This window comes from Lipotes vexillifer, unplaced genomic scaffold (genome assembly GCF_000442215.2).
Source record: "Lipotes vexillifer unplaced genomic scaffold, Lipotes_vexillifer_v1.1 scaffold1314, whole genome shotgun sequence".
NCBI lineage: Eukaryota > Metazoa > Chordata > Mammalia > Artiodactyla > Lipotidae > Lipotes > Lipotes vexillifer.
The window spans coordinates 217,530-234,300 of record NW_006782803.1 but is presented as its reverse complement, the minus strand read 5'-3'; the positions used below and the strand labels follow the sequence as shown (position 1 = coordinate 234,300).

Below are 16,771 nucleotides of genomic sequence, written 5' to 3'. Positions count from 1 at the left end.
TATAATTCTGTAGGGAAATGAGCGCCTGGAGCTTCCTAGTTTACCATCTTGCTGAAATCAACCGTCCTTCTCATAATTTAGAATGTTTATTTTGGAAAGTAAGGGATAACATATAGTGAATCCAAGTATGATACATTAAAGTGAGTATATTGGTTTACCTGGGTGTTTTGAAAGTTGATATATTTAATGACTATTTAATGAATATATTTAATGAATATTTTAATATCATAATTTTATAAAAATGCTAAATTTCTAGTAATTCACGTATTTGGTTCCATAGTTCACTATGTTCACTGTCAAATATCCTGAAGTGTACATGATAAACAGCCAAGTTTCATGCCTAAGTATATATATATATACAGAGACAATCCTGAGCAGTTACAAAATATGGTTTTGTAACAAGCACAGTGTTTTTTCATATATAACAAATGCATTATTTCCTTGTGCGTGAAATGCAAATTTGCAAATTGCATCCAGGAACTCATCAAATCTGCTAGATGAATTATGTAATTCAATTTGCCAAAATTTTTGCTCACAGCACAAATAGTTTTCTTTGGTTTTCTTGGATTCTGTTCTAAGAAGGAGGTAGCTGGAAAAAAGTGAAAAATTACAGGATATGATTCATAAAAATCCCACATCTTTTTTGTGTGCTTGTACATTCTTTTTTGAGGGAAAATGTTTTTGTCCCACAGCAATGATTCCTCTTCCTTCTCAGTTAGTACTTTTTAGTTGGACAGATACCCACGGACAGTATATCCAAGGTATTCAAAGAATGGTAGCCAAAATGAGAGGAAGATGCATGTCATTTAGCCTCTAGAAGAACATGTAGCATATTCATTAAATCCCTTTTTCACCAGAAAGGAATGTGAAGCCTGAACTTTAACATGGCCACAGTATGAACTAGAGAGCAAAGAAATGAAACCTCAGCTATGTATGCTCCTGCCAAGCATTAGCCCAAATCTTTCACTCTCTGACATGTGATGGGTATCTGTTTCCCTGTCATGTTTTGAGAGAAAAGAAAATATTGCCCATGTAACCCTATCCTCATTTCTAAGGTTCAGGCAAGTGGTACTCACTACTGTTTCTTCCTCTTTTCACTTGCAGCCAACAGTGAGATTAAGCATACGCACCAAAGAAAGGACTACCAGCACTTCATTGTCAGAGGCAGTTTAATAATTAAGAGTAGTCACATCTCTGCTGATGGCCTATGTGCTTCTAACTTTCTTTTCTCTCTTGAAGCAGCTGGCAAACCCTTTCATCATTTTAGTTTGTGAAAAACTCTTATGGTAGTAGCTACTCATTACCCAGAGTGAGGAGTTCTCTTAAGCAGTGGAATGACCAGCAGTTTCATAAACTAAAGTATAACTTTCATGCATATAAATAATTCAAACAGTATCAGAGCTAATGGGAACCACACAGATTAGATATCTGATGCACAGATATCTACACAGAACCACACAGATTAGATATCTCACTTCATAGAAAGAGCCTGAGACCACTTCTAATGCTGTCAGTGTGAAGGACCAGTTAAGCTGCAACACTTCTGTCATAAAGATCAAGAAATGCTAAATGAAATTTTCTTTTAAATGTATGGATAAGTTCACCAAAACTAAGGAAACCTCCAAGTACCAGGAATGAAGAAGGCACAGAAAATAAGAGTGGCAGGTGGGAGAGCTAATGCTGCCATTGGCTTGGGATGGGGTTGTGAGGAGTTGCCAGCACAAGTAACCCAAAGGCTTATGTTTTAATACCTGTATAGAGATAGGAGTTGAGTATTTGGAACTTCCTGAGGTAGGGAATTGGAACTGTGAAACCTATCCTGTACACACATGTTCACAATTAACCTAGGATCCTTGAAAGACTGCCCTCTAAATGGTAGGGTAGACTAAAAAAAAAAAAAAAAAAATGCCCACTGACAACAGAATGACAAGAAGGAAGCTGGTAGTTTTTTGTGGATACTCGGGAGGAAAGAAAGTTTCTCCTGGGAAGTGGTAAGCCTGCACATAGATTTATTATTTATATTCTTGTTAGTCATATGGTCAAAGAATCCATAAGTAGCAAAATAAGCAGAAAAATTGTTCTAAGTGGTAAAAACCCCTGGGATCCCTGTCAGAAGAAAATATAATAATGCTAAAGAGGGATATGTCTTCAATTCAGATAACATGGAATTCCCGCAGGTAAAAGCCTACTGAAGATGAATTCACAACAAAATTTTTTCAGAAGAGTAAATAAACTAATATGAGCAATGCCTAAGTACTTGAGGCCATAGAGAACTCTGATAGATACTATAAACTAAATGTGTAGAAGATGATTGAAACGTAAAACAGGAAGTACAAGTAATAAGAAAATAAGACACCAGAATAGTGGAATATTGAAAAAGAAGTGCATACATATTTTTTAAATGAATAATGTAGTCTTTGAAAGTTAAAATTCATAGCATAGAAATGCATAAAATTAGGCCTGAAAAGATTTGAGGAAATTATGCAGAGGGAAGTATAAAAAGACAATGCAATGGAAAATGTAAAAGACAAGTTTATGGAGAGAAAGTACAGAGTGAGGCCTATCAATATATGTCTAATAAGAGTTGTATTAAATACTAGAGAAGAAGGGAATAGAAGATAGGGGGAGCTATTACCAATCATAAATAGCCTAGAATACCCAGAATAGAGGAAAGAATTTCATTTTCAGATTTAGAAAACTCATTAAGTCCCTTGCAGGATAAACACAAAGATCATACCTGCTCACAGAGAAGATCTTAAAAGATCTAGAGAGAAAAAATAGATTACTTTCAAAGGAATGATAATTAGGCAATTGCAGACATCTTGATAGTGAAAGTAGAGTTAGGAATACAATAAAATGATGCTATCACAGTGCAACCTAGAATTCTATACCCAGCCAACATATCATTCAAGAGTAAGGCCCCCAAAAATACATTTTAGACAGGGGAAATGGGAGCTGATCATCACTCCAAGCCTGAAAGAAGAAAGAAAATGGGTGCAAGCAAAATTGTTGTGCAAAGAAGTTGGCAAACATGATGAAACAATAATTATTGACTTACTACTATTGTTGTTGTAAATGGAAAAATATTAATCACTGATATATAACAATTGTTTTAAATAAGTTTAATGTTTCAAACAAGGTGAAAGTAAATACTAGACAATAATGAGACATAAGATAAAACAGGGTATATAGGAATCAATGTAATTTAAGACTCTTGTATTCTGAAAAGGGAAAGTAGAGATGTATGACTAAGGTAATTGACTTTAAGTCAATAATATGAGTAATCACTAAAATAATAGAAACATCATGTATAACTTTCCTAAAAGAACAGAAGTAGAATGTTTAACTTTGAAAGCATTAAAGGATGAAAAAATGAAGGGATTAAGACCATGAGAAATTTACCCATTGTCACAAGCTAGTTCTTTGTAGAAGTGGGTCTGGAAACTAAAAGTGTATATTTCCAATTCTGCATTATCTTCTCTGGGAATACTCTGGAAATACATCAACCAAATTTGAATTTTTGTAGAGTAAATAAGATTTATGTGTTTGCCTGCTTTTAAAGGTTTGTTTCTTAAAGCTCTAAACACTTGACTCAACTTGCTCTCAACAGAGAGGACAATGATTTTTAACACAGATTATAGTATAGGGCTCCATATACTTTCCCACTCACTTTCCATTGAGCTTAAAAGGAGTAGTGACAAGAAGGAACTATTTCATAGCATCTAACAATCCTTTCATAAATATTCACCAACTGCAAATCTGTGTTTATGGCTGTGTTGGATTGCTGGGTTGAACCTAATAGTCTCTTGCAAGAGATGGACATATATGTAACCATAGAAAGAAGTTAGAATGCATTTAGTTAAGTATGGGCCAAATTTTAAACTGTGGAAATTATAACTTCAAAATGGCAGAATAGTTTTAATGGCACAGAGACCCCTTATATATACATTCTGTCTGATGAGGGTGTTATAGTCTATCAGCGTTTGGGTTCTGATGAAAGACCGGAAAGTACTGCTTATTAAGATTAGTGCTTTGAAAAGTAAAAGAGGTTGAAAATTACGTTTCATTAAAGGGCAAATGAAATAAACCAGAAGTGGTTATTGAAGAACTTGAGTATCTGGGGCCTGATGTACCAAAAATTATAATTAACTGATTTTTTAAAAAAAAGAAATACTGAGAGAAATGCAAATGACTGCAATTTAGAAAGCAATTTCTAAGGGGATTTTTAGGATGTCTACAAATCTAATCTCCTATCTTTCTAATTCTCAACATTAGATATTGAATATTGACATTAAGGATGGTAGACATTAGGGATGAAAAGGACATTAACAACACCCTAAATTTTATCTACTCTCTTAATAGATCTTTGCCCAAATCTTCCTGTGAATATAATGATACATAATTTAGACAACAAATATTTCTTGAATGTATTCTATGTCTGCCTCTATGTTATAATTCTATGGAGAAAAAAAACAGGTCACAACTTTATTTAAAGCCTTAGTATCGTACTATTCTAAACTCAGATCTCTGATTAAATTTCTTTTGCAGTTATAGAAGGGGGAGCTTTAATGAATTTTTCATTTCTTTTATATAGTTATATTACCCATTTTCTTGCTATTCCCATGCTATTACAAGAAGAATACTGAATATATGTGACATAGTAGGCATTCAGTGAATGTTGACTACATTGGATAAAATATTTTGGGTAGCAGTAAAGTAGATGGGCTTTCTTTTTCTGGCATTTAAGCCTCAATTTCCTCATCTATTAATTTACCTCACAAGAGTATTTTGAGATTTAAATGGGAACACAGGGTAAGTGTTTAATAAATATTAATTTTTTTAGAATAAAACAACTAAAACAAATGTTAAGCAAAGAGAAAAATTAAAAATAATGTACTAAAAGTATACATTTTTAAAAGAAACAACCACATTTAACATGGACATTAAAGTCTTCACATCCAATTAAGAATAAATAATCATAAATATATAATTTATTATTAAAATTATTTTTACAGACTTCCCTTGTGGCACAGTGGTTAAAAATCCACCTGCCAATGCAGGGGACATGGGTTCGAGCCCTGGTCCAGGAAAATCCCACATGCCGTGAAGCAACTAAGCCCGTGTGCCACAACTACTGAGCCTACACTCTAGAGTCCGTGAGCCACAACTACCGAGCCCACGTGCCATAACTACTGAAGCCCACGCGCCTAGAACCTGTGCTCTGCAACAAGAGAAGCCACCGCAATAAGCCCGTGCACCGCACCAAAGAGTAGCCCCCACTCGCCACAACTAGAGAAAGCCCATGTGCAACAATGACCCAATGCAGCCAAAAATAAATAAATTTATAAAAAATTATTTTTACTACATCATTAAATTGATTTATTTTATCACATTTTAAGTCTTAAAATCATTTTTGGGAAAAATTCTTTTGAAGGAAAAGCAAAAGATATATGTGGGACTATGTAAAAATTTAAATGTACTGTATAAGCTTTCAATACAGAATTAATAATTCTTTTTTAAAAATTTTATTTTTATTTTTGGCTCTGTTGGGTCTTCATTGCTGTACACAGGCTTTCTCTAGTTGCGGCAAGCAGGGGCTACTCTTCGTTGTGGTGTGTGGGCTCCTCATTGCGGTGGCATCTCTTGTTGTGGAGCATGGGCTCTAGGCACACAGGCTTCAGTAATTGCAGCACGCGGGCTCAGTAGTTGCGGCACGCGGGCCCTAGAGCACGCAGGCTTCTGTAATTGCGGTGCACGGGCTCTAGGGTGCGTGGGCTTCAGTAGTTGTGGCACGTGGGCTCTAGAGCACAGGCTCAGTAGTTGTGGTGCATGGGCTTAGTTGCTCTGGGGCATGTGGGATCTTCCCGGACCAGCGATTGAACCCATGTCCCCTTCATTGGCAGGTGGATTCTTAACCACTGCACCACCAGGGAAGTCCCAAATAGTGGCTTTTCTAGATACACTAAGAACTTTAAATTTTACTTGATCTAAGGTAACTGCAATCTTTCTTCTATTTATCTCCAGTTTTTAAAAGATTTTTCCCTGAATCTTGTTTCCTGTTCTTATGACATTTGAAAGAAGAGCAATCAGCTTTTTCCAAAGTACTTATTAGGATATGTGGGGAATTATCCATTTGTGGTCACCTGGGAAAATCACAGCAATTGATATTGATGTTAATATTACAAAGCTGAGAAGTAATTATAATATTTGGAAGTATTTTGACCTAACTCTAAAAGTGTTAGGTAGAGGAAGAAATTCTTTAGACTTCTATTTTTATTTACAAATCACTTTTAAAAAAGCTACAACATTCTTTCTTATTTTTGCTTATACTCCACTTTTGCAATTGCTATCATTTCACCACTAAAACTTAAAAGAAACAAAGAACCATGAAGTAACATTTGCCATTTGACAAATCTGATTAAACCAAAGGTGTTTACCATTGAAACCGACTCTGCTCACCCACTCCATCTCAAGTTTACTTTCTGTTAGACAAAATATTACTGTCTTTTCCCAGAAGGAACCCAAACCATTGTCCATTGGAAACAGTTATGTTTTAGACTGTTAAACATTGCGGGGGGTTATAAAATACAAAAATAAGTATTGGTCGTTGGAATAGATTTCAAAAGTGTTTGGAATATGTATTCCAAAGACATCTTAAGAGTTCTTGGCTAGATTAAAGAAAGATGTTGAAATAGGGAGAAAAAAAAACTGTTTTGTAACTTGTACTTAGTGTACAAACATAGCCGCAATTACCAGATCCATTTAAAATGATAATTTAATAAAATCATGAGGTTAGCAGAGAATGAGCACACAGTTTATTCTGAAGGTTAGTCATAGTTTTAAAAAGAATGCTTTTAGTATGCCATCTTTGACATGCCATGTTTGCCATTTGCAGAGAGGACAGACTGTAGAGCTAAATAGACACAGATAGGGATTTAATCCTCTTACTATCTGTAACAATGGGCAAGTAAAGGAGTTAGCTTCTTCCTTGCTCCATGCTGTCATCTGTAAATGGGAATAATAATACATGATGTAGAAGTCATGTGATGGATAATATAATTTTGGTACAGTGCTCAGTAGAGTAACAGGCACTTAGTTGGTGCTTAATCAGTGTTAGGTCTTATTATTATTTATCCTGACCAGAAACTTACATTCAAAAAGCAACTTGTTGTTTTTTTTTGTTTTGGCCACAACATGTGGCATGCAGCACTTTCCTGACCAGGGATTGAACCTGCACCCTCTGCAGTGTAAGTGCAGAGTCTTAGCCACTGGACTACCAGGAAGTCCAAAAAAGCAACTCTGTTTTACTTTTTCTTCTTTTGTGAATTCTCACATCACCATAAAGAGAGTTTACTTGCCAGTAACCTTTTAATTTTTTGAAAGTGGAACAGTGTCACAGTAATTTATAATTAGTAATATTTATTCAACAAATTTTGTCAAATAACTAGTATTCAGAGTCTAATGGTAGGCACCAAAGAGGTAGAAAAATAAGAACACTTTTATTTCAAATAGCTTTTATTCACACTAGGACTAGAGGAAAGTCTAATTCAGTAAAAAACACAAGACAAAAGGAGATCTTTCACACTCTTAAGGAGAATCATGACATTAACAACATCAGCAGTAATTTGGAACACGCCATTGAATTTTCCATTCAATATTTTCAAATACAAAAAAAGGAATCAGATAGAAGGTGAACAGTCCATGAGCATGTTCAACAATGGTATTGTTATTAGGTATTAATCCTTTATTAGATAATTATTTTTCACATCTGGGAAAACATCACTGGCAGCACAATTTTAAGAAGTTTGGCAACACGTATTTTTCTCAGCAGCTCTGGATGATAGATTTTGGTGAATGCTAGCCAAAAAAATTAAGGGCAAAACCACTGGTGCACAGAGGACAATAAACTGATCTTATTACAGAAACAGATATCAGACCACAATATAAAAAACATTTTAATTTTACACTAAGCCAGAAACTCCAGATTATTGGCATACACATCAACAAGCCAGGTCTAGAGTGTTTAATCACAAGAGTGATAAATATTGGTTTTCTGCCTGCTCTGCCCACCTTACTTAAAAATATCAGTATATTTGCTTTCAAATGACACAAACTGTCAAGGCTATAATCTACAAAATGATCACTCACTTTTAACAACATGGCTGTTATACCCAGTCACCACTGAAAGGACAGTTTCATAGAACCTAGCTCTGCTTACCCAGAAAGAGTTTAAGAATCTTACAATTTAGAAAGAGCATATGCAGATTTTTATCTTTGCATACGTAAGGAAGTGCCATTCCTCCTCAGATTTTAGAATTCTTAATTCTTATGTTTTAAAAACTTGTTCCATTTCTACTCAATTTTAAGTTAGTAAAAGCAATAGCCAGATATTGTTGCAAGATCTCTATCAAATGTCATAAAATGCCAACTCCAAGAAAGGGCACCACAATGAAGCCTAAAGGGCATGGCCACAATGTCCCACAACACATTTGACCCTCCTTATTTTATTTGATGTTGCAACATTTGGCTCTAATGTACCTAAGGCCCAAACAGAAAAATAAAAGCACTTCAATTTTCTTTGAATCAATTTTCTTTGAATAGTCTGGAAATATCTTACTTCCAAATTATATTTATTTAAAAATTTATCTTTTGTCATTTTTTTCTTATGGTTGGAATTTATGCTTGTGGGTTTGACTCATAAAACATCATCCAGAGGGCAGGAAAAGTCTATATACAATCTTGTATGTGATAATGCACAAGATAATTAGGTAGTACCAAGAACGGTGGAAAACTATATTTGAGACAAAAAAATTCTGTATTAATGAAACAAATGTCAGGTCCAAAACTGTAGACCAAAACACATTAACCTGACTTATCTTTTAAGATAAGAATAGCAAAAAGTCAAGCGGTTCTTGAAAGAAAGAGATAAAAAAGAAGATAAAAAGTATCTACTAGAGTGTTTATATAAAATGGCACAAAGAGAGCATACCTAGTGATGTCTCAGAAAATAAGTTGCCAAGGTTGCTTCAACTTAGGAAACATAAAGTAGAGATTTAAGAAATTGTTCTGATAGTTTAGATACGGCAATTTTGCTGTACGCAGGCCTCTCACTGCTGTGGCCTCTCCCGTTGCGGAGCACAGGCTCCGGACGCGCAGGCTCAGCAGCCATGGCTCACGGGCTCAGCCACTCCGGGGCATGTGGGATCTTCCCAGACCGGGGCACGAACCCGTGTCCCCTGCATCGGCAGGCGGACTCTCAACCACTGCGCCACCAGGGAAGCCCAGATACGGCAATTTTGTATTGGCAGTTGGATAAGGGAAGGAGAGAGGGGTGGAAAGGAAATTATTGGTTAGAAAGATTGGCACTGTACGGTGAATTCACCACATATTTACTAAGTGTTCCAGTCTGAGAATTAAGATGGTTTGAGAAATTGTTTCACCCCTGTTACAACCCTATTACCCTATCATTGAGGTCAAGTTGAAGCAGCCCCAGATCAAGAGTCTAAGGTTCAATTGTCTGACCCAACTATTTCCAGGATATTAATAACTGACTCAGGTGTTGCATAAACTATTACATAAAACCTGCCAAGTGTATCATAGAAAAAACAACAAACTGCAGTTGATTTGGAGAAATCAAGTTCTACAGCCCTGTGTGAGTATACCATGTTCATCTAAAAAATTTATACTCTGGTCACATGACAATCATGCCGTGCTTCATGAAGCACTGATGGAGTAAAAGCAAGTTGGTAGGAGGCAAGGGCTATGATTTTCAATGTAAATATGACCAGGAAAAAAGCCACACATAGGCACTTACATATTTTAGTGAGGGTGTTGATGAAGATGATGTAATACTTACGACACTTCATTAAAAAGGCAGTGAATAGTACAAAATACTGCTGGAGACCAAAATATACTTGTGTCCTTTGGGAATACAAGACACATTTGATGATGATCATGACCATGCTGATGATCAGATTTGAAGACAACAATAAAATGCCTTCATTTCTTAGCATACATCATCTGGTTTTCATTTCTTTTGGAGGTGAAAATGCCCTCTTTATGGAATGGTTGAACAGGTGTGTTGTTTCCTACATCTTCTTTTTTTTTTTTTTCTTCTCTTTCCTCAGTAAGTCAAGTGATTTCATTCCTGAAGCAGGAAAAGAATGTTAAGATAGATGCCGCTAGAAGTGACAATATCCAACTCTTGACAGAGTGTGATTATTTCAAGCTCAGAATGAATCACTTTTAAGACAGAAACCTTTGGCTTGTTTGTTTTTGTGGTTATTAGGCATTTAATACTTCCACTGAGACAAACTGAGAGTAAACTTTCTAAAGATCAACAGTAAAAAATATTTAAATAGTCTTAAACATAAATGCTAGGACAAAAAATAAGTATAAAAGTGCTGATTGGAGAGAAATTTTCTCCCAGGAGAACTCCCACTGATCATTTTATTTTACTTCCATATGGAATCTGTAAAGAAACCTAGTAAATCCACAAAGCTTTGAGAATGATCTTTGGAAATAGGACAGTACTGAATTGTTGGGCAAGACCAGCCCTATAGTTTCTGAAATGTTCCTGTGAGGAGATGTTGTCCTGCTTTTAAATCTACCATGTTGCCAGTGAGAGGTGTGGGAGAATTTTGCAAAGGGTTATAGTCAAAACTGAAGGCAAGATTTCAGTTCCTACAATTAATAATGGAAATGCGATTTACAATAGTTTTTCATAAGTATCTCTGTTTTCTCCAGAAGCTGACTTCTATCTCCACTGTTGGTGTTGTAAATTTGTTAAAATATTTTAAAATGTTTCATCTCAAAATGTTCTCATTTACTAAGCAATGATTAAATAGCCTCTATTACCATTTGAGGTCCATTTTACTTATTATTTAATAAAACTGTCTGGTTTTCAATTTAATATACAACCCCAGATTGTACTATATAATTGAGAAAATTTTCTTACGTTTTCTTTTTGGACTTACTATCAAATCTTATTAAAGTCCTGGCATTGTTTAGTAATAGATTTCTCAAAAATCTTTATTTTAATTCCTCATATATAAGTTATTATGAGATTGTGAGAAAGCCTATGTGATTATCCTTCAAAGCATGGATCAGAAAGAGATATATTATTGGTAATGCTTCAAGAGGAGTTTTTCTAACAGACTCTTACTGGGAACTATTGTGAGCAATAAAAATTAAATGTATAAGTGAAGAAAACTATACCAAGTGAAACTACCCTTTTAAAAAGTACTGTTCTATTTCAAAGGAAGTGTTGATATTCCCCAAAAGCCTCCCTTCTGTCCCTGAGGGCTACATTACATCTTGTAACGATATAATCAAAAAGCGCTGGCATTCTGTTCTTACAACTACATTCAGCTGTGATTAATCCTCTCCATAGTTTATCTGTCTCTCTATGTATCCTAAAGACTCTAACTGCAACCAATTGGGTACCATATCACTTGGAAGGATGTGTGATTAACTCATTAATGTGTCATATTTTAAATCTAAATAACCTTGGAGATGTCCTACTGATTTGGCTTTATCAGATTGATGGCTATGCCTAAGTATGTGGTAAAATAACTGCAGGAAACTTCAGTAAATTAGTATGTTTGCATTATACTGTTTCATTTTCTTATTCAAAATCTAAAAACTATCTGGGAGGACTGAGAGGAATAATAGAGATTTGTAATTATGAAGTTGATTTTAAAAAGTCACAATTATGTTTCCACTTACCGTATGTTATAGCTTTCCTTTTTAAAGGGTGGGGGTTGTCTTCTGTTTTTAAGCCTTTGGTTTCTTTAAGTAAAATCTCCTCAAGTAATTACAGCAAAAACAACAAGAGCTAGCAAATATGATTGGCATGAATTTCTCTAAAAATGTCATGGAAAAAAATTCATTACTATTGTGAATCTAGATTGACCTTACCCTTATGCAATGAAAGTAATTTTTAACTAATACTGAGTTACATTCCATTTCAGATTTCCTATTTCAAAGGGTGTCTCAAATTTCTAAGATGTTAAACCAAGTATTGAGCCATTTTTGTATATGTAATAAAAGTCTTTAAAATTAAAATGGTAATCCTAAAAAAACCAAATGCATGAAAAATATGGTCTGACTGTATAACAAAAGGGAGTTATATAATTCTACTTGAGTGAAATCTTTCATCTTTGATTTACAGGTTGGAGTCCTCTTTAACTAAAACCATATTGTCCCATATCTTTCATATCATGGCCTTCCCTAAAACCTTGTTTTAATTAAGGTTTCTTTCAGATTTTTGAATAAAAGCATGACAATCTTCACTTATGGCTTTAATATATCCTTTGAGTTAGGAAAATATATAAAAAGAAACATCAACTCTTTTGAAAGCACTGTCAGATATTAAATACTGCGAGGTATTCTACATCAATGTCTTTAGGTGTCTGAGTTACACATTGAAATAGAATTTGGGGAGGTAGGGGGATAACCTACTTATATTTAGTAAACTGCTTTTAATCTCAGAAATAAATGTCCTATATTTTTAGCCTTTAACACTAAGTCAACATGTGTAAAGGTTAAGTTCGTGTTGTTTTTTTCACATGAAGGCACAACTTCAAGGATAACTCAATTCAAGGTGACTTCAAATAAGCAATGCCTTCATTAACACATTTCAAAGATCTAGAAAATTCAGTAACATTGCTTAAGCCCTCAATGGTTTTAGAGCTAAAAGAACACATCAGACCAAGCAGCTGTGTTAACCTGGGAAGCAAGAAAATAAACTGAGTCCTCAAAGCTCCTGAGTAATTGGGGAGATTATGGGTAATCCTCATCTTTTTTATAGGAAGGAAGGATGAAAGGCAAGAAGAAAGGAAGTGATGGAAAGCAGAAAAATAAAAGTGAGAGAATAAGTTCTTGATAGATTTGCAACAAATTAAGATGGCCTTTGAAAAGTTATGCACTTTTCAAAGACATTGAAAATCCTCCGTGGAACATATGCTCAGAGCTACTGTCACCAGAGCAAGGGATGTATGAGGGAGGAAGGAGACTTCATCCTAAATCAACTGCAAATCTCCTGTGTGTGAGAACACAGAGAGGGATGTTAGGAAAACAGGGTAATTTTTCTCAAAAAATGTGATATAAAATATTGCACCATTACATAAAATGTGTGAGGTTGCTTTGGCATTGGACTTTGAGATACACTGTGGTTTATTCCACTGAAAAAAGCCTCATCCTCGTTCCTCCATCTTGGACTCTTCCTAGCAAGAGTTGAACCATATGTTAAAACAAAGGCCCAAAACAAACAAAACAAAACAAAAAAAAAACCCCATGATCTGTCGGGAATTGCTATCCTTTCATAGCTGAAAGCAAATCCTGTAAACAATTTAAGACTGTGTGACGAAAAAGTTCCCAATAAAAAAACTGATCAGAATGTCAGGAATGAGATTTCTCAGGTTTTGCCCAAAATTTCGCTGGCTGTCAGACCATCTGTAATTAACAGTATCTAACGCTGTACTGGATGTTTCTAGTTCATACTTTGGGCCTGGGAGTGGGTCACCCAGCATATTAAAAGCACTCTGGAAGCAGTTTCTTCCAATCGTGGTTTACTGTAACTTTAGAATCATAGCGGTTACTTTTAAGGAATCTTTAATGCCCTTTCAAGTCCATCCAAAGAACAAGTGAAGCTGCTGTTCAGAATTTTGTGCCCAGTGTTTATGTTCCATGGAATCTGTGCCACCCAGGCAGCAGACAAGACATGTCTGAGGGTGCTGGGGTGGCGGGGGATATGCAATGATGTCACACACAGGAAATATCGGGGGTGGGGAAGGCTGGGGAGGACTTGGCGCTTCACAAGGCTGGCTCCTCTTCCATAGGCTCGCCAGCAGTTCTGTAAAAATAAACAGGCAATCAGAATACAGCATAAGAGTACACAATGACATTGTAGATTTTCATGCATAATCAAAGCTGATTTTTCAGCTCTCTCTGATGTTTATTTGTGTTATTCGGTTATCCATAAATAGAGTTTCTTTCCTAGGAAGTATAAACAAATGTCAAGTGGAAAAACATTTTCGATCCAAGCAATCATTGGAAATGTTCCTGTTTATATTAAAACATGTCAGAATATTTTATAACTCTAGATTCCAAAATGTACATGTTTTGTGTCTAGTACAGTCCAATAATTTATTGAAAAAATTAACTATGATATTTTATTTTAGGAGCAATTACAGTGATTTCCTATGGAACCAGTTTGCTAACGAGAGCAAAGGACCCAGCTAGCTTCTGGAGGAGACTCACCAGGGCTCTGGTTTTTTTGCTTCTGTTCTTTCATAACTGGATTGGCTGCCTGCCGGAGGCATTTCAAATCAAATTCTGAATCTGATTAGCAAATCACTGCTACAGACCCAACGTTTTTACAAGAAACGCACTATGGTAGTGTGTAAATAGTTTTTATTCGGCATCATCTGAGGGGTGTTCTGCTCTGGCAAAACCAAAACTAATTGCTTGAAAATTTATACTTGAGATTTAGCCTTAATTTAGTAACACTCTGAGGGTGTTTTAAAGCAAACTTTTAGAATGATTTTTAATTTAGTCAAAAGGACAAATTGTAGCAGGAATCCAAATGCATGAGGTAGCTGGATTGCTGAGGGAAGAACGCTGGGGTTTGAGATGCCGGGAGAATTGAGTATGAGTCTGGGCTCTGCGATTTGCTAATGTTGCAACTGCGAATGTTGTAACTATACTTCTGTGAAGTTGTGGTTTCATGTTTAAAACCCGTGAGGAAAAAAGATGTTCCTTACAGAATTAGTGAAGGTTAAACAAAATAAAGGAGATAAAGTGGACTTCTAAACAATACACACTATGAGGCAGTAGTTATTTAACTCTGGATTTGTCCCCTCATCATCTAACATATGTATAAAACTGTGTTGAATGGTACACAGATACAGTTATGCCTGTGCTACCGTAAGGAAATGCAATATTGGGAAGATAGTTCTCTCTGGGTGGTGGAATAATAGGTAGGTGGTTTAAATTTTCTTTTTCACACTGTTTTTCTACTTGCCAGTATTCCATAATGAATTACTTTTCTATTAGAACAAATTGCTATATTTAGAACACTGCTGTTAATGAAGAAAAATGAACAATTTAGCCATGTTATTTTATAGATATATAAAGAAAAAAACCAAGATTTCTGTGTATCTACAAATAAGGTAGTTGCCATTTTAATTTAGCATTTTTATAATAAATTTAAAACACTGAAAGATTTTATCCATGGAATAGTAATAAAAAAGATTTTAATGCATCCTCTAAAGAATGAGAAATATTAGGTATTCATTATTTAACATTACTAAAAGGAGAGAGTTCCAAATGAGTCCATGTGGAATACTTAAAAAAAAATTCTTAGGAAGTTATAGCCTGTCCAACAGTATACTGGATAAGGAGGTTGTGAGAAAGTGTTTAGAGCTGCTATATAAGATAAAAGCTATTTAAATGAGTCATACTCTATTAAAATCTTTCCAAACTAAAATTATCAGCATTCCCACAAGAAAATTTTTAAATTAAGGAAAACATTTAAGTAACTAAACTGATTTATACGTAAACATGCAAACTTATTTACATTTGAGAATATGTGGATTATACAGGTATAGAATCCTCAAACTAGATACTCCAATGGAGACTGAATTCTCCTATTTACTTTTTCCAAACTTTATTGAGATACAATTGGCATATAACATTGTATAAGTTTAAGACAATGTGACGATTTGATACACATATATATTGTGAAATGTTTACCACAATAATATATCCTTCACCTCCCATAACTACCATTTTTGTTGTTATGATGAGAACATTTAAGATTTAATCTCATAGCAAATTTTGAGTATACAATACAGTATTGTTAGCTGTAGTAATCATGCTGTATATCAGATCCCCAGAACTTATTCATCCTATAACTGGAAGCTTGTACCTTTTGACCAACATCATTCCATCTCCTCTATCTCCCAGCCCCTGTTAACCATCAATCTACTGTTTCTATGAGTTCAACAGTTTTTTTTTCCAGTTTTATTGTAAATAATTGACAAACCTCACTGTATCAGTTTCAGGTGTACAGCATGATATTCTGACTTACATATATTGTGAAATGATTACCACAGTAGGTTTAGTTAACATCCATCATCTCATATAGAGAGTTCAATGTTTTTAGATTTCACATATAAGTGAGATCATATCATATTTATCTTTCTCTGTCTTAGCATAATGCTCTCAAGTTTCACCCACGTTGAACCTTCTTTTTTATGGCTGAATAATGTTCTGTTGTATGTATATACCACATTTTCTTTGTCGATTCATCTATCACTGGACACTGAGGTGGTTTCCTTGTCTTGGCTATTGTAAATAGTGCTGCAATGAACATGAGAGTGCAGATACCTCTTTAAGACAGCGATTTTGTTTCCTTTGGATATATACCCAGAAGCGGGATTACTGGATCACATGGTAGTTCTACTTTTACTTTCTTGAGGAACCTCCATACTGTTTTCCATAGCAGCTGCATCAATTTACATTCCCATCAACAGTGTAAATAGATCACTTTCTCCATATCCTCACTAATTTGTTATCTCTTGTCTTTTTGATGCAAGCTGTATTAGCACATGTGAAGTGATATCTTGGTGTTGTTTTGCTTTGCATTTCCCTGATAATTAGTGATGTTGAGAACCTTCCCATGTAGCTGTTGGCTATTTGTATGTCTTCTTTAAAAATATCTCTATTCTGGTCCTTTTCCTTTTTTTTTTTTTTTTTTTTTTTTTTT

General features: G+C 34.9%; 1 protein-coding gene and 1 non-coding gene across 2 annotated transcripts in view; both read right to left on the bottom strand.

Annotated features, from left to right (window-relative positions):
* Positions 1 to 7,210: 7,210 nt before the first annotated feature.
* TRNAV-UAC (transfer RNA valine (anticodon UAC)) lies at positions 7,211 to 7,283 on the bottom strand. Its single transcript has one exon. It is a non-coding gene; the product is annotated as a tRNA-Val (tRNA).
* Positions 7,284 to 12,566: 5,283 nt separating this feature from the next.
* The window catches only part of LOC103088729 (histone deacetylase 9-like), a 208,485-nt gene continuing 204,280 nt past the window's right edge, over positions 12,567 to 16,771 (bottom strand). The window contains exon 9 of the mRNA XM_007455394.1: positions 12,567 to 13,855. Within this exon, the coding sequence (XP_007455456.1) occupies positions 13,816 to 13,855 (40 nt within the window). The 3' untranslated portion in view covers positions 12,567 to 13,815. The remainder of the gene's footprint in view (positions 13,856 to 16,771) is intronic.